The sequence below is a fragment of the Anolis sagrei genome, chromosome Y (genome assembly GCF_037176765.1).
Source record: "Anolis sagrei isolate rAnoSag1 chromosome Y, rAnoSag1.mat, whole genome shotgun sequence".
Lineage (NCBI taxonomy): Eukaryota > Metazoa > Chordata > Lepidosauria > Squamata > Dactyloidae > Anolis > Anolis sagrei.
The window spans coordinates 45,103,673-45,128,622 of record NC_090035.1 but is presented as its reverse complement, the minus strand read 5'-3'; the positions used below and the strand labels follow the sequence as shown (position 1 = coordinate 45,128,622).

General features: G+C 47.0%; 1 protein-coding gene across 3 annotated transcripts in view; it reads left to right on the top strand.

The window, feature by feature from the left end:
- The first annotated feature begins 11,115 nt into the window (after positions 1–11,115).
- Positions 11,116–24,950, top strand: part of LOC137095272 (protein ENL-like) — a 65,518-nt gene continuing 51,683 nt past the window's right edge. The window contains exons 1-4 of one of the 3 annotated variants that reach the window (XM_067461719.1): positions 11,116–11,405; positions 12,413–12,593; positions 18,013–18,095; positions 18,452–18,595. In XM_067461719.1, the coding sequence (XP_067317820.1) occupies positions 11,394–11,405; positions 12,413–12,593; positions 18,013–18,095; positions 18,452–18,595 (420 nt within the window). In that variant the 5' untranslated portion in view covers positions 11,116–11,393. The remainder of the gene's footprint in view (positions 11,406–12,412; positions 12,594–18,012; positions 18,096–18,451; positions 18,596–24,950) is intronic. The other 2 variants (XM_067461717.1, XM_067461718.1) reach the window with 2 other exon arrangements.

The window sequence follows — 24,950 nt, the reverse complement described above, 5'->3', positions numbered from 1 at the left end:
AAAGCAGGAAGGACAGTTCTCGAGAAAGTATGGCAAGTTGGGATGTGGTACCTCGGTGCCAGGAGCTGAACAAATTGGCAAAAACCCTCCTGTTCCACCATATGGAAGGGCTGGTGGTCAAGAGCTATCATCTCTCCCAGGCGACGTGTGATTTTCTTCACGGATGGCAGCTTAACCCCTGATCTCATCCTTGTTACTGGCAGGCCCCAAGCTTCAATGGTTCTCTGCATGGGATCTGTTGGCGAGGTTGGAGTGCTCTGGCTACTGCTGCAGGTGCTGCTGCTTTCCGCTGTGTCAAGCTTTACATTAGAGTGGTGTTTCTTGATGTGCATCCTTAGGCCAGTTGTCGCAAGATGCCTCACATTTTTGCCTCTGCTGACGCTCCCACCGCAATGCCTACATACTGCTAAAGTGGCCTTCTGAGGATGGACGTCATAGTGATCCCAAAGGAGCGACCTTGGCCTACCCACATGCACAACTGCTGTAATGTTGGTGTTTGGAGTGATGGTGTTGATGTCAGGGGGTGGGGTGGGGGCCTGCTTTGTGGCAGCAGGTTACAAAACACAGTGGTGCAGGAGTAAGGAATATGTCCCCTTGGCCAAAGTAGGTAAGAGACAGCAAATGTCCTTTGACCAGTGGCAGCAGGTTACAAAACACAGTGCGGCAAGAGTAAGGGATTGTTCCCCTTGGTCAAAGTAGGCAAGAGACAGCAAATGGGCCTGCTTTGTGGCAGCAGGTTACAAAATGCATTGGTGCAGGAGTAAGAGATTGTTCCCCTTGGCCAAAGTAGGCAAGAGACAGCAAATGGGCCTGCTTTGTGGCAGCAGGTTACAAAACACAGTGGTGCAAGAGTAAGGGATTGTTCCCCTTGGCCAAAGTAGGAAAGAGACAGCAAATGGGCCTGCCTTCTGGCAGCAGGTTACAGAACACAGTGGTGCAGGAGTAAGGGATTGTTCCCCTTGGCCAAAGTAGGCAAGGGACAGCAAATGGGCCTGCTTTGTGGCAGCAGGTTACAAAACGCAGTGGTGCAGGAGTAAGGAATATGTCCCCTTGGCCAAAGTAGGCAAGAGACAGCAAATGGGCCTGCTTTGTGGCAGCAGGTTACAAAACGCAGTGGTGCAGGGGTAAGGGATACGTCCCCTTGTCTAAAGTAGGCAAGAGGAAGCAAATGGGCCTGCTGTGTGGCAGCAGGTTACAAAACGCAGTGGTGCAGGAGTAAGGGATATGTCCCCTTGGCCAAAGTAGGCAAGAGACAACAAATGGGCCTGCTTTGTGGCAGCAGGTTACAAAACGCAGTGGTGCAGGAGTAAGGGATTGTTCCCCTTGGCCAAAGTAGGCAAGAGACAGCAAATGGGCCTGCTTTGTGGCAGCAGGTTATAAAACACAGTGGTGCAGGAGTAAGGGATATGTTCCCTTGGCCAAAGTAGGCAAGAGACAGCAAATGGGCCTGCTTTGTGGCAGCAGGTTACAAACCACAGAGGTGCAAGAGTAAGGGATAGGTCCCCTTGGCCAAAGTAGGCAAGAGACAACAAATGGGCCTGCTTTGTGGCAGCAGGTTACAAAACGCAGTGGTGCAGGAGTAAGGAATATGTCCCCTTGGCCAAAGTAGGCAAGAGACAGCAAATGGGCCTGCTTTGTGGCAGCAGGTTACAAAACGCAGTGGTGCAGGGGTAAGGGATACGTCCCCTTGTCCAAAGTAGGCAAGAGGAAGCAAATGGGCCTGCTGTGTGGCAGCAGGTTACAAAACACAGTGGTGCAAGAGTAAGGGATATGTCCCCTTGGCCAAAGTAGGCAAGAGACAGCAAATGGGTCTGCTTTGTGGCAGCAGGTTACAAAACACAGTGGTGAAACAGTAAGAGGTAGGTCCCCTTGGAGGGCAGAGAGTAATGGATTGGACAGCACAGACACCAGTGTAACACACAGAGTGTAACACACACAGAGTGTAACACACACAGAGTGTAACACACACAGTGAAACATAAACAGGGGTGTAAAAATGCACCCCTTTGAGAAAACTGCACACCCAAGAACCCCAGGTACTTGGTTTCTATTTCTTTTGCCAAGGGAAAAAAAGAATTAAAAAGTAATAAAAGAAAAAAAAGGGGGGGATTGAATTATAAATTAGACATTTTTTCTTTAAAGTCGCATTTATACTTCGTTTAGAAATAGCTAAGAATGCTACCTTGTTTTTCTTCCCCAAGACAAAAAGTAAAATAATATGTAAAAATAATAATTAAAAATAAAATTTAAAAATCAAATACAAAGGAATAATTACAAAACGCGGCAAGAAAAAGAAAAAGATTTCTCCTTTCAGGAACCAAAGTCTGATAAACAACCAGGACTTCTCCTCACAACCCTCTGGTCTCTGTCTTCACCTGTGGGACCCACAGGCAGGCACAGCCACAGCTAGGCACCTCCCTGCTCCCTGCACCCTGGTCCCTAAAGCAACACCAGCCTGAAGCCCTCCTTCCCCCGTCCCTTTCCCGGCTCAAAATGGGACCACGAGGCTCGCGCAGCCGCTTTTAAAGGCCAATGGCCGCCCTGCATAAACCATGCCCCAATACCTGGCTTCTCCCCATTGGCTGGAAGCCCATCATTCCCAGCATCCCAGCACCTGTGACATCACTAACGAAATTGGTGGAAGTCGTTTTAAAGATGGCGGACACGGCTTCGATATGGCAAAAACACTTCCGGGTTGCTAAAACGCGTCGATATCGCTTCTAAAAGTATTAAAATAACAAATAAATAATGAGATAAGAAATTAACGAACTGGATCAACCCAGTCTAGTTACATCCCATGGTGCCAAATCCTTAGACTCCCCTTCCTACTATTCTTCCTTCCTGCTCATGTTTCACTGTTTTGGACTTAAAGAATGCGTTCTTTTCAATCCCAATCCATGCAGATAGCCAGGAGATCTTTGCCTTTGAGTGGGAGCATGTAGGCCCAGCCAGGCAGGTGCAGCTTTGCTGGCAGGTCTTACCACAAGGGTTCACCTGCTCTCTGATGATCTTCAGCCAAAGCCTTGCCTCAGAGTTGGATTTTTTATTTCTTGTGTCAGGACAACCAGTCAAATTATCTTACATTTCTAACAGAACAAAGCAAACAAACAAGCAGACAAAATATAAAATTTGTGGACTGCTTCTGGTGTTGCTGCAAGAAGGTCCTCCATTGTGCATGTGGCAGGGCTCAGGGTGCATTGCAGCAGGTGGTCAGTAGTTTGCTCCTCTCCACACTCACATGTCGAGGATTCCACTTTGTAGCCCCATTTCTGAATGTTGGCTCTGCATCTCGTGGTACCAGAGCGCAGTCTGTTCAGCGCCTTCCAAGTCGCCCAAGTCTGTGTGCCCAGGGGGGAGTCTCTCATTTCGTATCAGCCATTGGTTGAGGCTCTGGGCTTGAGCCTGCCACTTTTGGACTCTCGCTTGCTGAGGTGTTCCAGTGAGTGTCTCTGTAGATCTTAAAAAACTATTTCTAGATTTAAGTTGTTGACGTGCTGGCTGATACCCAAACAGGGGATGAGCTGGAGATGTCACTGCCTTGGTCCTTTCACTATTGGCTGCTACTTCCCGGCGGATGTCAGGTGGTGCAATACCGGCTAAGCAGTGTAATTTCTCCAGTGTTGTAGGGCGCAGACACCCCGTGATAATGCGGCATGTCTCATTAAGAGACACATCCACTGTTTTAGTGTGGTGAGATGTGTTCCACACTGGGCATGCATACTCAGCAGCAGAGTAGCACAGCGCAAGGGCTGATGTCTTCACTGTATGTGGTTGTGATCCCCAGGTTGTGGTAGTCAGCTTTTGTATGATATTGTTTCTAGCACACACTTTTTGCTTGATGTTCAGGCAGTGCTTCTTGTAGGTAAGAGCACGGTCCAGAGTGACTCCCAGGTATTTGGGTGCGCTGCAATGCTCCAGTGGGATTCCTTCCCAGGTGAACTTCAAAGCTCGCGATGCTTCTCTGTTCTTGAGATGAAAGGAACATGTCTGTGTTTTGGATGAGCTGGGGATCAGCTGGTTTTCCCTGTAATAGGCAGTAAGAGCACCTAGAGCTTCGGAGAGGTTCTGTTCAACCATCTCAAAGCTCCCTGTTTGAGCAGTAATGGTATGATCATCAGCATAGATGAAACTCTCTGTTCCTTCTGGCAGTGGCTGGTCATTTGTGTAGATGTTGAACATGGATGGAGCAAACACGCTCCCCTGAGGCAGGCCGTTCTTCTGTTTCCGCCATCTGCTTCTCTGCCCCTGGAACTCAATGAAAAAGCTCCTGTTTTGTAGCAGGTTTCCTATGAGGCGGGTGAGGTGGTAGTCCTTTGTGATAAAATACATTTTTCTCAGGAGGAGGTGGTGGTTCACAGTATCATAGGCTGCTGACAGTTCTGTGAAGACAGCTCCTGTGATCTGCTGCCTTTCAAAGCCATCTTCTATGTACTGAGTCAGGTTCAACACTTGCGATGTGCAGCTTTTGCCTTTTCTGAAGCCAGCTTGCTGTGGGATCAGACATGGGTCTATTTTTTCCGTAATTCTATGCAAAATAAGTCTCTCCAGAACTTTGTAGAGGTGGCACAACAGGGAGATTGGTCTGTAGCTTTTTGGGTCATTGCGGTCTTTGCCTGGCTTCAAGCTGCCTTGTTGGAAAACTATTACAGGCTCCACAATGAAGACCCATTTAGTGAGCAAACCCTTCAGGCAGCGCAGAGCATTGTGTCCTCCATCTCTGAAGCCAAGAAAGAACAGTGGATCAAGCTGATCACAGAGATCGACATAGGCAGGAGCAGCCAGAAGGTGTGGAGGCTGCTGAACGGTTGAGCAACGACCCCTCACAAACTAATACCCATGCCAACATAAATGCAGATCAGATAGCACACCAACTCTTGAAGAATGGGAAACCCAACTTTGCCATCAAAGTAGAAAAGAAACCAATAGCCAGACAACCAGAGATTGAGAACAACCTTCATGAAACCTTTAAATCTACTGAATTGGACATGGCTCTCAATAAATGTAAAAATGGCAAAGCAGCTAGCCTGGATGATCCACGGATGGAACAAATCAAGAAATTTGGTCCAAAAGCAAGGCACTGGCTGCTGGAGCTGATGAACAACTGCACTGCATCCTGTCAGATCCCCAAAATCTGGAGGAAAGCAAGAGTCATTGCCATCTTAGAGTTGGAGAAATGGCCAGATTGTGACCAGGGGGTCCTTCTCCAGTATATAGACAACCTCCTTCTGTGTACGGATGACCGGGACACCTGTGAGCAGCTTACCATCAGTCTTCTCAACTTCCTAGGTGAGGCTGGCTTCAAGGTTTCCAAGAAGAAGGCCCAGATCTGCAAGGACATTATGAGGTATCTGGGGTTTGATGTCTCCCAAGGACAGAGGGCACTAGGACGAGAAAGGAAGGAAGCCATCTGCAGGATCCGGGAGCCAAAGTCCAAAAAATCAGCTGAGAGGCTTTTTGGGCATGGCTGGCTTCTGTAGAATATGGCTGCCAAACTTTGGACTGCTTTCCAGGCCCCTCTATGAAACAACATCTGGGACAGAAACTTTCCTTGTTTGGTCTGCAGAATTTAGGACTGCCTTTGAGGCCACCAAAAAGGCCCTCATGTCTGCCCCTGCCCTTGGGCTCCCAGACATGACCAAGCTCTTCTATCTCTATGTCCATGAACGTTGGGGGGTGGCTAACAGCCTTTGGCCAACACCAAGAGGCCAGTTGCTTACTTCTCCAAGCATCTGGACCCCACAAGTCTTGGGTGGCCTGCCTGCCTGAGAGCTGTGGCTGCCACTGCCATGGTAGCTGAAGAAGCCAGGAAGCTTACATTGGGCCAGCCTATGACCATCTACGTGCCCCATAGTGTCCTGGCTGTCCTGGATGCCATGGGGACCAACTGGCTGTCTGCAGGCTGGCTCACTCACTACCAGGCCCTCCTCATCGACCAGGGCGACCTCACCTTGGCCACTACCAACTGCCTCAACCCTGCCACCTTGATGCCCAACGAGGACTCGGAAGGAGATGACCAGGAGCCCCATGACTGCATTGCCACCATTGAGGAGATCTACTCCAGCCGGCCAGATCTCAAGGACCAGCCCCTTCCAGATGCAGAGCTAGAGTACTTCACAGACGGCAGCAGCAGCGTCCACCACGGGGAGAGAAGATGTGGTAGTCACTCTATGGGACAACATAGAGGCAGAGCTGCTTTCTCTTGGCACCTCTGCCCAGAAGGCGGAGCTCATCGTCCTCACCAGAGCCTTGGAGCTTGCTGAGGGAAAGACTGTTAACATCTACACAGACACTAAGTTTGCCTTCAATGTGCTTCATGCCCATGGAGCCATCTGAAAGGAAAGACGGCTGCTGACAAAAGCTGGCAGCCCTGTCAAATATCAGGTTGAGATCCTAAGACTCTTGGAGGGTCTGAAACCAGAAGAAGTTTGGTGGAAGGATGGGTGTACTTTGCTGAGCTGCCATCCAGTAAGAGGTACAAGTACTTGTTGATGTTTGTGGACTGTTACAGTAGATGGCCAGAAGCCTTTCCCTGGTACACCTGCACCACCAAGGAAGTGAGCCAGGCCCTCCTCAACCACATCATCCCTCGCTTCGAACTGCCCATCTGTATCTTCTCTGACAACTGAGCTTCTTTCAACTCCAAGACCACCCAGCAGGTGGCCCAGGCCCTCCCGATCAAGTGGGACTTGCACACCAGCTGGCATCCTGAGGCCAGTGGCAAAGTTGAGAGGATGAACCAAACCATCAAGAGACAGTTGGCTAAGATCTGTCAGCAAGCGAGCTTGCCTTGGCCTGATGCCCTCCCTCTTGCTCTCACTAGGGTTAGGGTGGCTCCTCGGGGTGGGTTGAAGTTGAGTCCTTTTGAAATTCTCTATGGTAGGTCTTTTCCCTCTTCGCAGGTCCCTCTGAAGGCTGAGCATCTGCATGAGGTCGGGTCCAATAGTATTAGGGATAGGCTGTCTTCTCTCACCTCCACTCTTTCTTCTTTGAACAGGTATCTGCTTTCCCAACTTCCTGTCCCCTTGGATGCTCCTGTCCACGACTTCTCTATTGGTGATTAGGTCTTCGTGCGGATGTGGCAGCCAGAACCTCTGTCGGAGAAGTGGGTTGGGCCTCATCAGATCCTCCTGACCACCCACACAGCGGCCAAGGTGTCTGGCATCCGAGCTTGGGTCCATCATTCCAGGTTGAAGCGAGCCCCAGAGCTAGAGCGTGAGTCAGCTGAGGAGTAGGAAGACAAGGACCAGTGGACTGTCGAGCCGGGAGAGGACCTGCCGTTGCTGTTCTGGAAAGTATCACAGCAGGACCCCCCTCCCATGGACCAACCTGACTCACCATTTTCCAAGACCCCCAGGAAGAAGTAACGTCGCTCACGAGGCCAGAGACCCACCTCCAACCTTCCCTCTTAATTTCAAGTCTCTAGCACCACAAGAACCTATTTTTTTGCCACTTCTGGATTTCTGACAGCTTGTTTGACAGCTGTCAAAGTTGATTCCAGCTGATTTTGACAGCTGCTCTAAGGAAGTTTCTGCTTTTGATTTCCACTGAGGCCTTGTCCAGCGCAAGCACAACGGAGCTGTTCCCTCAGCACCATTTGAAACTGTGAGTCTATTTATTCTTATATTATTCCCTGAGCTGAGCTGTCCTCTTCAGCACCACGCAACTCAGCATGTTTTTCCCTGTCTTTTTCTGCTTAATATTACTGACACAGCACACAGTGGGGAGCCCTGTACTATATGAATGGCTTTCCAACAAGACAAATTTCTGGCAGCAACAGGCATCCAGAGTCCTTAATGTTTCTGATTTCTGTCTATCAAGCGGAATAACTGCTACAGACCTGTTTTTCACTTGTTTAATTGGTGTTCCAGAATCTCTGGAAGTTTTTAGATATTATACTATTTTTCAGGCAATACCATCAAAGCGTATGCCATATAGAGATCTCTCTGTATGGGGAAGGGCTGCCAGGAAAAGAGAGCCCAGCATGGTGGTTGTCAAATTGGCCCACAGCCCACATGTGTCACATTGTTTTCAAATTCCTACCTGTGTAGGAAAGTGCCAAAAATTACCCAAGGACAATTCACTCAATTGCACATCTATAGAAATGCTGCCTTATATGAATGCTCATTTGGTCTTGCCCCTAGGATGGTTTTTCTTGTGTAGTCAGACAGCCTATAGTTATCTACCAGCCAATTCATCCTTGGGGAATTGTGCTCTGGGCAGGCTGTCCCTTTTTATGCCTTCCAAAGATGACCTGGAGATGGTACACTCTTTGGCTAGGGAGGCAAGGTCCATCCAAAACATGGACTCAAATTGTGATCCCTCTGTGGTTATTAAGGGCATTCCTCAATTTGTGGCAGCAGCCCTGTTCAACCCTGGGGTGGCAGCTGGCATGAATTACAGGGCCATTAAACATCTGGCCTGTGTTCTGGTCAAGAACATCAATTTTACCTCTCAGGCCCTAGCTTCCATGGCCACAGAGATGCATGAGCTAAGGGAAGCAGTATTGGACAGCCGTGCTGCCATTGACTTCTTATTATTGAAGAATCATTATAGCTGTGAGAGTGTGCGCCAGATGTGTTGTTACAACTTGACTGACCAGACCCCTGTAGTCAATAGAGCCATAGAGGGTATGAAAAATTTGGCAGCTGGAATACAGAAAACCACTGGCTTTGATCTTAGCTTTTTGACAGATTGGCTTCCCTGTTTGGATTGGTTAAGAAAAGGTTTTCTAGTTTTCCTAGGTCTTATCCTCATTCTCTTTGTTTTGAGCTGCTATTGGTCACACAATCCCTCTCTGTTCAAAATTTGACAGAAAAAGGAATGTTTAGATCCATCTCGGCAGATGCCCTTGCTGCTATTGGCTGGGTACAATGCTTTGGCGGAAACTTTAGGTTGGCAAAGCCTATGACAGTTTCCTAGTGGGGAATTGTTGTCGAGGACATCCCAGGTCCCTGCCTTCAAGTTGTTGTGACCAGCAGCAGGGAGTTCCGCAGTTCCTGGAAGCAAAGATTGGGCCAAACTGATGAAATGTGCTCCAACCGCAAGCTCAACCAGGGACTCTACACAGCTGTGTGCTCTCTCCTTTCACTTCCTTGTTAGCCCCAACTATGCAACAAATCCCCAAATAAAGATTAATGAAATTGGAACTTTTTAACTCTCTAGCTTGATACTTTGTATCTTTTTCTTGCTTGAAACTATCCCAATGCATGAAACTAACCTTTTCCAGGCCGCGGGAGACTGCAGGCCTACCCGGAATGCCTTCCAGGCATTCCGGGGAGGCCGAACCTGTGCTCCTCCAAACCTCGGATACGGAAACCCCCAGGCCCTCCATATCCACGAGATGGCGGATCACCTCCATTTTGATGGCATATTTTTCCTGGCTAAATTCTAACACTATCTGCTATCTCGCTTTTTGCATTTTGGGCTTCTACGCTCAGGGAATAACCTCTTAAGTTTTAAGAATATAATTTTAGAGAAACAGCTGATTGTCAAAAGACCAGCCTCGCTGCTGCCGCGCTGCCGCTGCCCCTCGCCATTCCTTCACCTCTGCCAAGCCCCTGCCCTAGAGATTCAGTGCAGCTACCCCCTTGAGGCTTTCAGGGAAGCACCTGGTCTTGGTGTCCCAGTCCTTGGATGGTGTTATAGTTTCCCAAGGACCAAGGACCGGCTCGATCTCAGCGTTGCAAGTCTCAATCCTTTGGCTCAGTGGAAATCAGCAAGCTACCTCCCTGTGTCTATTGAACTTTCTGTAAGGCATTTTTTGACTCAAAAGGACTTGTCTTCATCCATGAATTTTCCTTGCCCTGGCTCTGAATCCTTTGCCCCCTTCCCCCACACCTTGGAGGAAGTCAGCAAGGAAGCTGCCAGCTGTTCTGAAAAGGCAATCAGCAATCACAAAAGAACCCTTATCTTGAGACACAAGTGCATGGAAACATAGAACTGAAAGCCTTTGTTTGGTTTCGGAGTCGGGCCACCGGATAAAGGATTTCGCTTGGCAAATTTTTGATCACTTCACACTGGGGGCAAAAGACCCTTGAAAAGTCTTTTTCCTCCGAAAATGTTTCTTGCATTCAAAAGTTTACACAGCGGACATCCACCCCAGCCTCTTCATTGTGTCATATCTGATGGCGACAGGAAAACCTGGATTAAGTAATCATTATTTATCACCAACCCATCAAGGGACAATAGACTTGGCTTCTTTGACAGGCCGGTTTTCGGACTCAAGAGCCTCAAGGCATGAAAATCCTATAATCCATTCATGAAACCATTGTTTCTTCTTCGTCCCACCTCCCCTCCTCCTGATTTGCCAGAGTGCCAAGGCGGTAGGAGCGTCCTGATAGGCTCCTGCACAACAGAGGAGCTCTGTGATTGGCTGTGTCACAGGGAGGGCGGCCGCGCCTCCTCCCAGCTGCTATCGCGTCAACCAATCAAGCCGGGAGGAGGGCAGGAATTTTGAAACTTCTAAGCCTGTATTTCCTATAAAAATGCCTCTGATCTCTGCAACAACATGCTCTGTGGGCGAATGATTGCTACATTGCATCCTTTTCAGCTGAATCGCTAATAAAAACACCTCAGTGCCACTTCTTCATCTTTGGTGAGATTTCTTTTGGATTTTTAAGAAAATAAAATTGCTTCTCTTAGCTCGCCAAAGTAGTGATCCCTCTTTGATGGGGTCCCAGGGTCTCCCCTCCTGGAGCAGAGTCTCCTAAAGTTCCTATCGACTTCAGTACAAATAAAGTTTATTATTATTATTATTATTATTATTATTATATCTTTAGAATTGTCATTTTATTATTATATACTATTACATTGTTACTATATTTTAGATTATTTATTTGTATTTTAATATTACTATTAATATTACTATAGTATATATTTAATGTATTATTATTATTATTATAGCTTTCCTCTCCCTGTTCCAATATTCTATGGTTGGCCTTTCCCTGGCGCCTGCGTAGGGGCACCTTCTCTCCTGCGTTTCCTTGGCAACGAGGCTGGGCACCGCTTCCCCCCTCCCTCACACACACATTGACTGGCGCACCGTTGGCCCCGCCCTGCCTTCGCCTCCATTGTCCACTGAGCAGGATGGGAGGGCCTCTACGGTACCAGGCTTCACGCTCCAATTGGTTGGGGCGCCTGTCTGTCTTCGGAGAAGGTTGGAGGAGGGAGGAACAGGCAATTCAGCTTCCGGTTCCGGTGTGGAGTAGGAGAAGGGAAAGGGAGCCTCTGTGTGTGTGTGTGTGCGTCTCTCTCTCTCTCTCTCTCTCTGCCTCTGGAGGAAGAGAGGCCATGAGAAGGGCGACAACGCGCATGCGCAGCGGCCTTGAACCCAGGGCCGACCAGGCCTAAGCCCCGCCGCGAGGAAGACGAGGAGAAGGAGGAGGACTGGCAACCATGGACAACCAGGTGGGCGGGGCCGCCCACCTTCCCCCTCCCCATTGGTCAACCAAGCCACGCCCCTGCCTGCAGAGGACGGAGAGTGGATGGGTTCCCCAGGGCGCCTTTATTTCTCATTCAGGGGGCGGGGCCCCTGGGACCCATGCCCCCTCTTTCACGCTCAAGGAAGGCCTGCGCCGCTATTGGACGCGGTGTTGGGCGGCCACGCCCCTCTCCAGGCCTGGCGAGGGGCGGGGCCTGTATGATCACTCTAGATTTCAATAGTGGGCGGGGCTTATAGCTGCTTGGGCACCTCTAAGCTACGCCTCCTCCCTGATAAGGGGCGGGCATCGTGAACTCCTCCCCTTTCTGGAGTGAGGATTTGAATAGTAGGCGTGGCTTGTAACCTGCTTGGCTGTTTTGACTTGAGTCCCTCCTGTAAGCCACGCCTCCTGATGCGAGCGACCAGAATGTAGATTTAAATAGCTGGCGGGATTTGTAGGCTGCTTGGCTGCCTTGACTTTGGTTTCTCATTTAAGCCATGCCTCCTTGGGAGAGGAGCCAGTGGGGATTTGATTAGTGGGCGGGACTTGTGGTCTGCTGTTTTGACTTGGATCCCGTCTCTAAGCCAAGTGTCTGCCCTGGATGGATGGGTGTGGAGGCCACGCCCCCTTGTCCTGTCTCAGGTATTCTCTAATCCACGCCTCCAGGCGAAAGGCCTGGCTGAACTCTTCTTTCTGGACTGGGATTTGAATAGTAGGCGGGGCTTTCTTTCTGAGGGATGGGGTCGGAATGGGGATTTGAATAGTGGGCGGGGCTTGTAGCCTGCTTGGCTGTGTTGACTTGGGTCCCTCCTTTAAGCCATGCCTCTACTATTGGAGGCATGAGCAGACCATTAGGCCACGCCTCCTCCCTGGGGATTTTTAATAGTGGGCGTGGCTTATAACCTGCTTGGTTGTTTTGAAGGAGTCTATTCTCTAAGGGAGCGGAGCCTGTTTGCGCCCGTATTTGAATAGTGGGCGGGGCTTGCCTTACAGTGCACAGTGCAGGTGAAGCTGGAGCTGGGTCACCGGGCACAGCTGCGCAAGAAGCCGACCACGGAGGGCTTCACCCACGACTGGATGGTTTTTGTCCGTGGGCCCGAGCAATTCGAGATCCAGCACTTCATTGAGAGGGTCGTCTTCCGCCTGCACCAGAGCTTCCCCAAGCCCAAGAGGGGTGAGCCCTATATTATTAGTATTATGGTTGCTATTACTAATATTATTATAATTGGAAGGAACCTCAGGCACCATCAAAGTCCTCCTGAATTAGGCTCAGCTGGCCGTGGGTGTCATTGAAAGAATATATTTATTATTATTATTATTATTATTATTATTATCTTGTGTCAGGAGCAACTTGAGAAACTGCCAGTTGCTTCTGGTGTGAGAGAATTGGCCGTTTGCAAGGACATTGCTCAGGGAACACCCAGATGTTTTTGATGTTTTACCATCCCTGTGGGAGGCTTCTCTCATGTTGCTGCATGGGAAGCTGGAGTTGATAGAGGGAGCTCATACGCGCTGTCCCTGGATTTGAACGTGCAACCTATTGGTCTTCAGCCCTGCCAGCACAAGGGTTTAGCCCACTGTGCCACCAAGGGCTCCTATTCAATATTATTATTCAATATTATTATTGATATTATTCTATTATTATTATTTTTGGAAGGAATCTCAGACACCGTGGAAGCCCTCCTGACAGAGGCTCAGCCGGCCATGGATGTAATATTTTATTATTATTATATTTATTGTATCCATGTATTATTATATTATTATTTTGTATTACTTGGAAGGGACCTCAGATACCATCAAAGCTTTCCTGACAGAGGCCCATCTGGCTGTGGACGTCATTGAGAGAATATATTATCTATTGTTAAAATTATATTTATTATTATTATTACTTTAAATATTATTATATGACCCCGTAAGACACCATCAAAGCCCTCCCAACAGTCCACCCGGCCATGGATGTCACTGAGAGAATATATTATATATTATTATTAATATTATTATTATTACTTTATATTATTATATTATCCCCGTGAGACTCCATCAAAGGCCTCCCAACAGAGGCCCACCTGGCCATGGACATAAGTGAAAGAATATATTGTTTATTACTATTATTATTATTATTATTATATTAATTGTATATTATTATTATATTTATTAGTATTATATTACCCTAGAGTTGGAAGGGACCTCAGGGGCCATCCGGTCCAACCCACTGTAATACAATTAGATACCATCAAAGCCTGGCTGTGGACCTCATTGAGATAATATATCATATTATGTTATAATATTGTTCCACCATCACCTCTGTATATAAGCCCCCAAAAGAAGAGTTCTGCTTCTCCTCCCCCGAGAACTTTGACAGGCACCAAAGGGTGGTAGTAATTGGTGACTTCAACAGCCCTAGCCAATTATTGGGCTATGCCCAAGAGGACAGAAATGGAGAGGCTGTCCTCTCCTGGTCTGAACTGCACCAACTATCACTCATCCATGATAGCAAGCTCGCCCCATCCTACAACAGCGGGAGATGGCACCGAGGTTATAACCCAGACCTCTTATTTGTGAGCGACAGCATCATACAGCAATGCACTAAATCAGTGGGACCACCAATTCCAAACACACAGCACCGACCAATAATATGCCAACTGTTCCCAACTATAAGGCCTCAGGAAGTTCGATTTAAACGAAGATACAACTTCAGAAAGGCAGATTGGACTAAATTCTCAGACATTTTAGATGACATGATCACATCGGTTGCGCCAATCCCTGAGGAATACGAGCATTTTATTGAAATAGCGAAAACCTGCTCACGGGCCTCTATACCGAGAGGCTGCAGAACCAACTACCTTCAGGACATTACTCCTGAAACAGCTGCCTTGTTGGAAAACTACTACAGGCTCCTCAACGAAGACCCATTTAGTGAGCAGACTCTTCAGGCAGCGCAGAACATTATATCCTCCATCTCTGAAGCCAAGAAAGAACAGTGGATCAAGCTGATCACAGAGGTCGACATGGGCAGGAGCAGCCAGAAGGCGTGGAGGTTGCTAAGACGGTTGAGCAATGACCCCTCACAAACTAATACCCATGCCAACATAAAGGCAGATCAGATAGCACACCAACTCTTGAAGAACGGGATACCCAACGTCGCCACCAAAGTAAGAAAGAAACCAATAACCAGAAAACAAGACCTTGAGAACAACAACCTTCATGAATCCTTTACATCTACTGAATTGGACATGGCTCTCAACAAATGTAAGAATGGCAAAGCAGCTGGCTTGGATGATCTACGGATGGAACAAATAAAGAACTTTGACACAAAAGCAAAGTGCTGGCTACTGGAGCTGATGAACAACTGCACTGCATCCTGTCAGATCCCCAAAATCTGGAGGAAAGCAAGAGTCATTGCCATCTTGAAGCCAGGCAAAGAATGTAATGATCCAAAAAGCTACAGACCAATCTCCCTGTTGTGCCACCTCTATAAAGTTCTGGAGAGACTTATTCTGCATAGAATTATGGAAAAAATAGACCCATGTCTGATCCCACAGCAAGCTGGCTTCAGGAAAGGCAAAAGCTGCACATCGCAAGTGCTGAACCTGACTCAGCACATAGAAGATGGCTTTGAAAAGCAGCAGATCACAGGAGCTGTCTTCATAGACCTTTCAGAAGCCTATGATACTGTGCACCACCGCCTCCTCCTGAGAAAAATGTTGTGTTGTTCATTCGTTCAGTCGTCTCCGACTCTTCGTGACCTCATGGACCAGCCCACGCCAGAGCTCCCTGTCAGCCGTCACCACAACCAGCTCCTTCAAGGTCAGTCCAGTCACTTCAAGGATGCCATCTATCCATCTTGCCCTTGGTCGGCCCTTCTTCCTTTTACCTTCCACTTTCCCCAGCATAATTGTCTTCTCTAGGCTTTGCTGTCTCCTCATGATGTGGCCAAAGTACTTCAACTTTGTCTCTAGTATCCTTCCCTCCAGTGAGCAGTCGGGCTTTATTTCCTGAAGTATGGACTTGTTGGATCTTCTCGCAGTCCAAGGCACTCTCAGAACTTTCCTCCAACACCACAGCTCAAAAGCATCTATCTTCCTTCGCTCAGCTTTCCCTAAGGTCCAGCTCTCACATCCGTAGGTTACTACAGGGAATACCATGGCTTTGACTAGGCGGATCTTTGTTGCCAGTGTGATGTCTCTACTCTTCACTATTTTATCGAGATTGGACATTGCTCTCCTCCCAAGAAGTAAGCGTCTTCTGATTTCCTGGCCACAGTCTGCATCTGCAGTAATCTTTGCACCTAGAAATACAAAGTCTGTCACGGCCTCCACGATTTCTCCCTCTATTTCCCAGTTGTCAATCATTCTTGTTGCCATAATCTTGGTTTTTTTTATGTTTAGCTGCAACCCGGCTTTTGCGCTTTCTTCTTTCACTTTGATTAGAAGGCTCCTCAGCTCCTCCTCGCTTTCGGCCATCAGAGTGGTGTCATCTGCATATCTGAGGTTGTTAATGTTTCTTCCAGCCATTTTCACCCCAGCTTTGCATTCATCAAGCCCCGCACATCGCATGATGTGTTCTGCATACAAGTTAAAAAGGTTGGGTGAGAGTATGCAGCCTTGCCGTATGCCTTTCCCAATCTTGAACCAGTCTGTTGTTCAGTGGTCAGTTCTTACTGTTGCTACTTGGTCCTTGTACAGATTCCTCAGGAGAGAGACAAGGTGGCTTGGGATGCCCATCCCACTAAGAACTTGCCACAATTTATTATGATCCACACAGTCAAATGTATAATATAAAAAAAATGTATAATATCACAAAGGGCTACCACCTCACCCGCCTCATAGGAAACCTGCTACAAAACAGCAGCTTTTTTGTTGAGTTCCAGGGCTAGAGAAGCAGATGATGGAAACAGAAGAACAGCCTGCCTCAGGGGAGCGTGCTTGCTCCATCCATGTTCAACATCTACACAAATGACCAGCCACTGCCAGAAGGGACAGAGAGCATCTATGCTGATGATCGTGCCATTACCACTCAAGCAGGGAGCTTCGAGATGGTTGAACAGAAGCTCTCCGAAGCTCTAGGTGCTCTCACTGCCTATTACAGGGAAAACCAACTGATTCCCAATCCATCTAAAACAGAGACATGTGCGTTTCACCTTAAGAACAGACAAGCGTCCCGAGCTCTGAGGATTACCTGGGAAGGGATCCCACTGGAGCATTGCAGCACACCCAAATACCTGGGAGTCACTCTGGACCGTTCTCTGACCTACAAGAAGCACTGCCTGAACATCTACTCTGCTACTCTGCTGCTGAGCACGCATGCCCAGTGTGGAACACATCTCACCACACTAAAATAGTGGATGTGTCTCTTAATGAGACATGCCGCATTATCACGGGGTGTCTGCGCCCTACACCACTGGAGAAATTACACTGTCTAGCCAGTATTGCACCACCTGACATCCGCTGGGCAGTGGCAGCCAATAGTGAAAGGACCAAGGCAGAGACATCTCCAGCTCATCCCTTGTTTGGGTATCAGCCAGCACGTCAACGACTTAAATCAAGACATAGTTTTCTTAGATCTACAGAGACACTCACTGGAACACCTCAGCAAGCGAGAGTTCAAAAGTGGCAGGCTCAAACCCAGCACCTCAATCCGTGGGTGATACCAGATGAGAGACTCCCCCCTGGGCACACAGAAGACTGGGCGACTTGGAAGGCGCTGAACAGACTGCGCTCTGGCACCACGAGATGCATAGCCAATCTTAAGAAATGAGGCTACAGGGTGGAATCCACAGCATGCGAGTGCGGAGAAGAGCAAACCACTGACCACCTGCTGCAATGCAACCTGAGCCCTGCCACATGGACGATGGAGGACCTTCTTGCAGCAACACCAGAGGCACTCCAAGTGGCCAGATACTGGTCAAAGGACATTTAATCCACTACCAAGTTTGCAAAATCTGTGTTTTTTTTTGTCTGTTTGTTTGTTTTGTTCTGCTAGAAATGTAATACAATGTTCTGGTTGCGGATGACATGATAAATAAATAAGTAATATTGTTATTATATTAATTGTCATTATTACATTTATTATTCTTACTTTATATTATTATATTAACCTAGAGTTGGACGGGATCTCACGGGCCATCTGGTTCAACATCTTGTAAGACAATAAGACACCACTAAAGCCCTCCTGACAGTTGGCCATCTAGCCATAGATTGAGATACAATCTAGCCATAGATTGAGATACATATTATTAAGGATAGATATAGGACAGATACATATCATAGAATCCTAGTGTTGAAAATAGAACAGAGAACCATCCATTCCAACCCTATTTATGCCAGGCAAGGAAAGACACCATCTGACTCCTCCCAACAGAGGACCATCCAGCCTCTGCTTAAAAAACAGTTCTTCCCATCAGGAAGTATGTGCCTTGCCCATCACTCTTGGTGCTCACTTACCCATCATTCCCTTGTTCTAGATTATTTGCATAATGCATACCTTACCCTGCAATGCAATCCCTTAAGGAATCTTGAACGTCATTATTGCTGCCCTGCCTTGCATAATCACCATCATCATCATAATGATGCCTTTCCCTCTTCCTTCCTCAGTCTGCAAAGAGCCGCCCTACAAAGTGGAGGAGTCCGGCTACGCTGGATTCATTATGCCCATTGAGGTCCACTTCATCAACAAGGTAATGCCAGAGAGTTACCTCGTAAAACGGCAATAGGAAAGATGACTAGGCCAAAAAGATTTGACATGGATGAACCAAGACGGTTTTAAATGGTGTATTGTAATATTTGGTAAATGTTTTTAATGTTTATGTATGTATATAAGAATTTGAGTCCCGGCATTGAATGTTTGCCGTATATATGCTGTGCTCCAACCTGAGTCCCCTTCATGGTGAGAAGGGTGGAATATAAATGTTTTAAATAATAAATAATAATTTTATTATTATTATTATTAATAATAATAATAAATAGTTGCCAATAATATTATTACAATGATAAATAAAATTACTAATAACGGTAAATAATATTAATGTTTCAGGAGGAGCCTAAGAAAGTCTGCTTCACCTACGATCTCTTCCTGAATCTGGAGGGGAATCCGCCTGTCAATCACTTGCGGTGTGAGAAGCTGACCTTCAATAACCCCACCAAGGACTTCCAGCGCAAGCTCATCAAGGCCGGAGGGGTGAGCTTGCGGATATGGGGGACCTGTTGGTCTCAAGGGATCAATCTCTATCTATCTATCTATCTATCTATCTATCTATCTAATCTTTCTATATTTCTATCTATCTATATCTATACTCTTATATGGGTATCCTATTGGGAGTTTCATTACATTACAGTGATCCAAATATACGCCCCAACCACAGCTGCTGAAGAAGCAGAAGTAGATCAGTTCTATGAGGATCTGCAGGACCTACTGGATAATACACCAAAAAGAGACATTATTTTCATTACAGGAGACTGGAATGCCAAGGTGGGAAGTCAAATGACAACAGGGATCACAGGCAAGCATGGTCTGGGAGAACAAAATGAAGCGGGACGCAGGCTGATAGAATTTTGCCAGGAAAACTCGCTGTGTATAACAAACACTCTCTTCCAACAACCTAAAAGACGGCTTTATACATGGCCCTCACCAGATGGTCAACACCGAAATCAGATTGACTACATCCTTTGCAGCCAAAGGTGGCGGACAGATGTAGTCAATCTGATTTCGGTGTTGACCATCTGGTGAGGTCCATCCATCCAGTCGGTGAAAACAAGACCTGGGGCTGATTGTAGCTCAGATCACGAACTTCTTATTGCTCAGTTAGAATAAAACTAAAGAGATCAGGGAAAATACACAGACCATTTAGATATGATCTCACTAACATTCCTAGCGAATATACAGTGGAAGTGAAGAACAGACTTGAAGGACTAGATTTAGTAAACAGAGTCCCAGAAGAACTATGGACAGAAGTCCGCGATATTGTTCAGGAGACGGCAACAAAGTACGTTCCAAAGAAAAAGAAAACCAAGAAGGCAAAATGGTTGTCTGCTGAGACACTGGAAGTAACCCAAGAAAGGAGGAAAGCAAAAGGAAACAGTGATAAGGGGAGATATGCCCAGTTAAATGTGCAATTCCAGAGGTTAGCCAGAAGAGAGAAGGAACTATTTTTAAATAAGCAATGCATGGAAGTGGAAGAAGACAACAGAATAGGAAGGACAAGAGACCTCTTCCAGAAAATTAGAAACATTGAAGGTAAATTTCAGGCAAAAATTGGTATGATAAGAAACAAAGATGGCAGGGACCTAACAGAAGCGGAAGAGATCAAGAGAAGGAAGCGGAAGAGATCAAGAGAAGGATAATAATATTGAGGATAGTTTTGACGGTGTGGTGAATGAATTAGAACCAGACATCCTGAGGAGTGAGGTTGAATGGGCCTTAAGAAGCATTGCTAACAACAAGGCAGCAGGAGACGACAGGATCCCAGCTGAACTGTTTAAAATCTTAAAAGATGATGCTGTCAAGGTGATGCATGCCATATGCCAGCAAATATGGAAAACACAAGAATGGCCACCAGACTGGAAAAAATCAACTTATATCCCCATACCAAAAAAGGGAAATGCGAAAGACTGCTCCAACTTCCGTACAGTGGCCCTTATTTCTCATGCCAGTAAGGTAATGCTCAAGATCCTGCAAGGAAGACTCCAGCAATACATGGAGCGAGAGTTGCCAGATGTTCAAGCAGGATTTAGAAAAGGCAGAGGAACGAGAGACCAGATTGCCAATATCCGCTGGATAATGGAGAAAGGCAGGGAGTTTCAGAAAAACATCTACTTCTGCTTCATTTACTATTCTAAAGCCTTTGACTGTGTGGATCATAATAAATTGTGGCAAGTTCTTAGTGGGATGGGCATCCCAAGCCACCTTGTCTCTCTCCTGAGGAATCTGTACAAGGACCAAGTAGCAACAGTCAGAACTGACCACGGAACAACAGACTGGTTCAAGATTGGGAAAGGCGTCCAGCAAGGCTGCATACTCTCACCAAACCTTTTTAACTTGTATGCAGAACACATCATGCGATGTGCGGGCTGGATGAATGCAAAGCTGGGGTGAAAATGGCTGGAAGAAACATTAACAACTTCAGATATGCAGATGACACCACTCTGATGGCCGAAAGCGAGGAGGAGCTGAGGAGCCTTCTAATCAAGGTGAAAGAACAAAACGCAAAAGCCGGGTTGGAGCTAAACATAAAAAAAACCAAGATTATGGCAACAAGAATGATTGACAACTGGAAAATAGAGGGAAAAACCGTGGAGGCCGTGACAGACTTTGTATTTCTAGGTGCAAAGATTACTGCAGATGCAGACTGTAGCCAGGAAATCAGAAGTCGCTTACTTCTTGGGAGGAGAGCAATGTCCAGTCTCGATAAAATAGTAAAAAGTAGAGACATCAGACTGGCAACAAAGGTCCGCCTAGTCAAAGCCATGGTATTCCCTGTAGTAACCTACAGATGTGAGAGCTGGACCTTAGAGAAGGCTGAGCGAAGGAAGATCGATGCTTTTGAGCTGTGGTGCTGGAGGAAAGTTCTGAGAGTGCCTTGGACTGCGAGAAGATCCAACCAGTCCATCCTTCAGGAAATAAAGCCCGACTGCTCACTGGAGGGAAAGATACTAGAGACAAAGTTGAAGTTCTTTGGCCACATCATGAGGAAACAGGAAAGCCTAGAGAAGACAATTATGCTGGGGAAAGTAGAAGGCAAAAGGAAGAGGGGCCGACCAAGGGCAAGATGGCATCCTTGAAGTGACTGGACTGACCTTGAGGGAGCTGGGGGTGGTAACGGCCGACAGGGAGCTCTGGCGTGGGCTGGTCCATGAGGTCACGAAGAGTCGGAGACGACTGAACAAATGAACATTGGGAGTTTCAAGGGGGGATATATGCTTGCAGATACAGGGAACCTATTGGTCTTAAAGGAATCTATCTATCATCTATCTATCTATCTATCTATCTATTAGGCCTGGGCGGTTTCGTTCGTTAATTTTGTAATTCGTTAAATATTCGTTATTTTTAACAATTACAAAATGATTACAAAACTTATTTTCAAACCCGGAAGTGTTTTTACATATCGAAACGGCATCCTCCATCTTTTTTACGAGCTTCCGCCCATTTCGGAAATGACGTTTTAGGGATGGAGGATGCTGGGTGCGATGGGAGCCAATCCGGCGCTCCCAAGCACCGTGGCTCATTGTGATTGGGCGGGCTGCCCTTTAAAAGCGGCTCCGCGTGGCCGTATTGCTCATTGCTGGGGAAGGCGAGGAGACGGGAGGTTCGGGAGGGAGGCTTGGCTTGCTTGCATTCATTCATTGCTTGCATTCATTCCCTGGGCTGGGAGCAGCGGGGAGGCTTTGCCCTGTTTTCGCCCTACATTTTTAAATATTTCTGAAAAATATCTCTTTTATTCTTCAAAAAATTCAAATTTTTTGTTAATTTTCCATTTTTAAATATTTCTGAAAAATATTTCTTTTATTCTTCAAAAATTTCAAAAAATTTTCTAAAAAAAGAAAAAAAAACTTGTGTGCCTGCGTGTGCGTTTGTCCCTGTTCTGTGGCTGTGTTCGCTCCACAACAGGGCAAGCGTTTTGTTAATTTTCCATTTTTAAATATTTCTGAAAAATATATTTTTTATTCTTCAAAAAATTCAAAAAATATTCTAAAAAAAGAAAAGAAACTTGTGCCTGCGTGTGCATTTGTCCCTGTCCTGTGGCTGTGTTCGTTCCACAACAGGGCAAGCGTTTTGTTAATTTTCCATTTTTAAATATTTCTGAAAAATATATTTCTTTTATTCTTCAAAAAATTCAAAAAATATTCTAAAAATGAAAAGAAACTTGTGTGCCTGCGTGTGCATTTGTCCCTGTCCTGTGGCTGTGTTCGCTCCACAACAGGGCAAGCGTTTTGTTAATTTTCCATTTTTAAATATTTCTGAAAAATATATTTCTTTTATTCTTCAAAAAATTCAAAAAATATTCTAAAAAAAGAAAAGAAACTTGTGTGCCTGCGTGTGCGTATGTCCCTGTCCTGTGGCTGTGTTCGCTCCACAACAGGGCAAGCGTTTTGTTAATTTTCCATTTTTAAATATTTCTGAAAAATATATTTCTTTTATTCTTCAAAAAATTCAAAAAATATTCTTAAAAAAGAAACTTCTGTGCCTGCGTGTGCGTTTGTCCCTGTCCTGTGGCTGTGTTTGCTCCACAACAGGGCAAGCATTTCAATTGTGTAGTTCCAACCAGTGCGGTCCTTTTGCCAACACAAAGTGCTATAATACAGTGCTCGCTCATTATTTGTGTAGTTCCAGTGCAGTCCTTTGGCCAACACAAAGTGCTATAAGACAGTGCTCGCTCATTATTTGTGTAGTTCCAGTGCAGTCCTTTGGCCAACACAAAGTGCTATAAGACAGTGCTTGCTCATTATTTGTGTAGTTCCAACCAGTGCGGTCCTTTTGCTCATTATTTGTGTAGTTCCAACCAGTGTGATGAAACGCTTCCTTCCTGGCTTTTCTAGTTGCAAGGGCCAAGTGCTATAGCAAATACCTAAGAAAGGCAGGGGACTGAAGATGAACACATTGACAAGAAGGGAACATTCATCCAACGAGATGGTTATTGAAACACCCACAGATCCTTCAACCAGCTGTGAGATGGCAGAACCTTCTTCTTCATCAGTTCGAAAGACTCTACGTTCAGATCCTGATGTCCTTCCAAGTACCTCTGATACTACTTGTTATGAAGAGGAGGGCGAGGAGGCGGACGTGTCAGAGGAATGGGAGGAAGACAATATGGAATCTGCTTCCACCACAGGAATTAGTGATCAAGAGGACTGCATGCTGCTGGAGGGCGAGCTACAGAAACAACCAACAATTATACTCCCTTCCACCAACACCGACAGTCCAAACACGAGCATGAGTGCACCTGAAGTGCATAGTAGGGGTAGGCCGTGATCGCTCCTATGGGATCATTACGACATCCATAATCAGAGGGCCACTTTGGCAGTTTGCAGGCATTGCGGTGTGAGCGTCAGCAGAGGAAAAGATATGAGGCATCTTGCCACAACAGGGCTAAGGATGCACATAAAGAGAAACCACCCAAATGTGAAGTTGGACGCAGTAGAAGTCGGCAGCACATGCAGCAGTACACAGAGCACTCCAACCACACCAACAGGCCCCATGCAGAAAACCATCGATGCTTGGGGCCTGCAAGTTACAAGGGTGAGATCTGGATTTAAGCCGCCATCAGTGAAGGAAATAACACGTCACCTGGGAGAGATGATGGCTCTGGACCACCAGCCCTTCCGTATGGTGGAACGGGAAGGGTTCCACCGATTTGTTCACCTCCTGGCACCATGGTACAATATCCCAAGTTGCAGAACTTTCTCTCGAATGGTCATTCCCGCTTTGTTCGAGGGATGCTAGCAACATCTCAGAACCCTGTTGAACAAATCACAACCCGTCCATGTACATTTCACCTCAGACATTTGGACGAGCACGGGAGGAGGGCATTCCTATTTGTCCCTGACCGCGCACTGGTGGGAGACGGAGGGTTGCCTAGACTCGGGTCATCGTTGGGCACTCCTGTCACTGGAGGTGATCGATACGGATCACAGGGCCTACACCATTTCTGAGTACTTGCGAGAGATGATGAGACACTGGATGCGGCATACTCATTCCGGTGGTACTAACTTGGGATTCATGGTCACAGACGCAGGAAGGAACATGATGTGGGTGGTCGAAAGTGCCGGCTTCTCAAACGTAACATGCATGGCGCACTTGCTGCATAACTGCGTAAAAGATGGCTTCAAGGGGCCCGATGAGAACAGCGCCACCGCCGTCACTCAACTCATTGAGCGCTGCCGCAGAATCGTGGGCTTCTTCCACCGTAGCTCTAAGTCCGCAAAACTGCTGCGTGACAGGCAGATCCTGGAGTGCCTCCCACAACACCGGTTACTGCAGGATGTCCCCACCCGCTGGAACTCCACCTACATCATGTTGGAGCGCATGGTGGAGCAACAGAGGGCAGTCCACACTGTCTCGCTGTCAATTGCGGCTCCGATAAACAAGCTGGTCCCCAACAACCAGGAGTGGATGACCATCACTCAGCTGGTTGAGATCCTAGAACCATTCAAACTGGCCACTGAAAAACTTTCAGGACAGAAAGCACTACTCAGCCATGTGGTCCCATTCGTTTTGCGTTTGAAGAGCCATTTGGAGTCGCTGGGTGGACAAAGTACATTGCAGTGTATGGCTGGGCCCTTGACTCCACAGGCCCAGGAGGTGGTCAGAAAGTTGAATTTGGCCCTCCGTAAACGTCTTCTACCGTTGACGGAGAGTAAGACTCATGTTTTGGCAGCACTCTGCGACCCTTGCATCAAGGACTCTGTCTGCCCCAAAGAACTGCCAAAGTGGAAGGCCGAACTTCTCTCGCTCGTGAGAGAAGAATACTCTCGGAGGGTGGGGGAACGCTCAGAGGAAATTCCTGCTGCTGTTACTCCCCGAAACACCAGCGGTTACA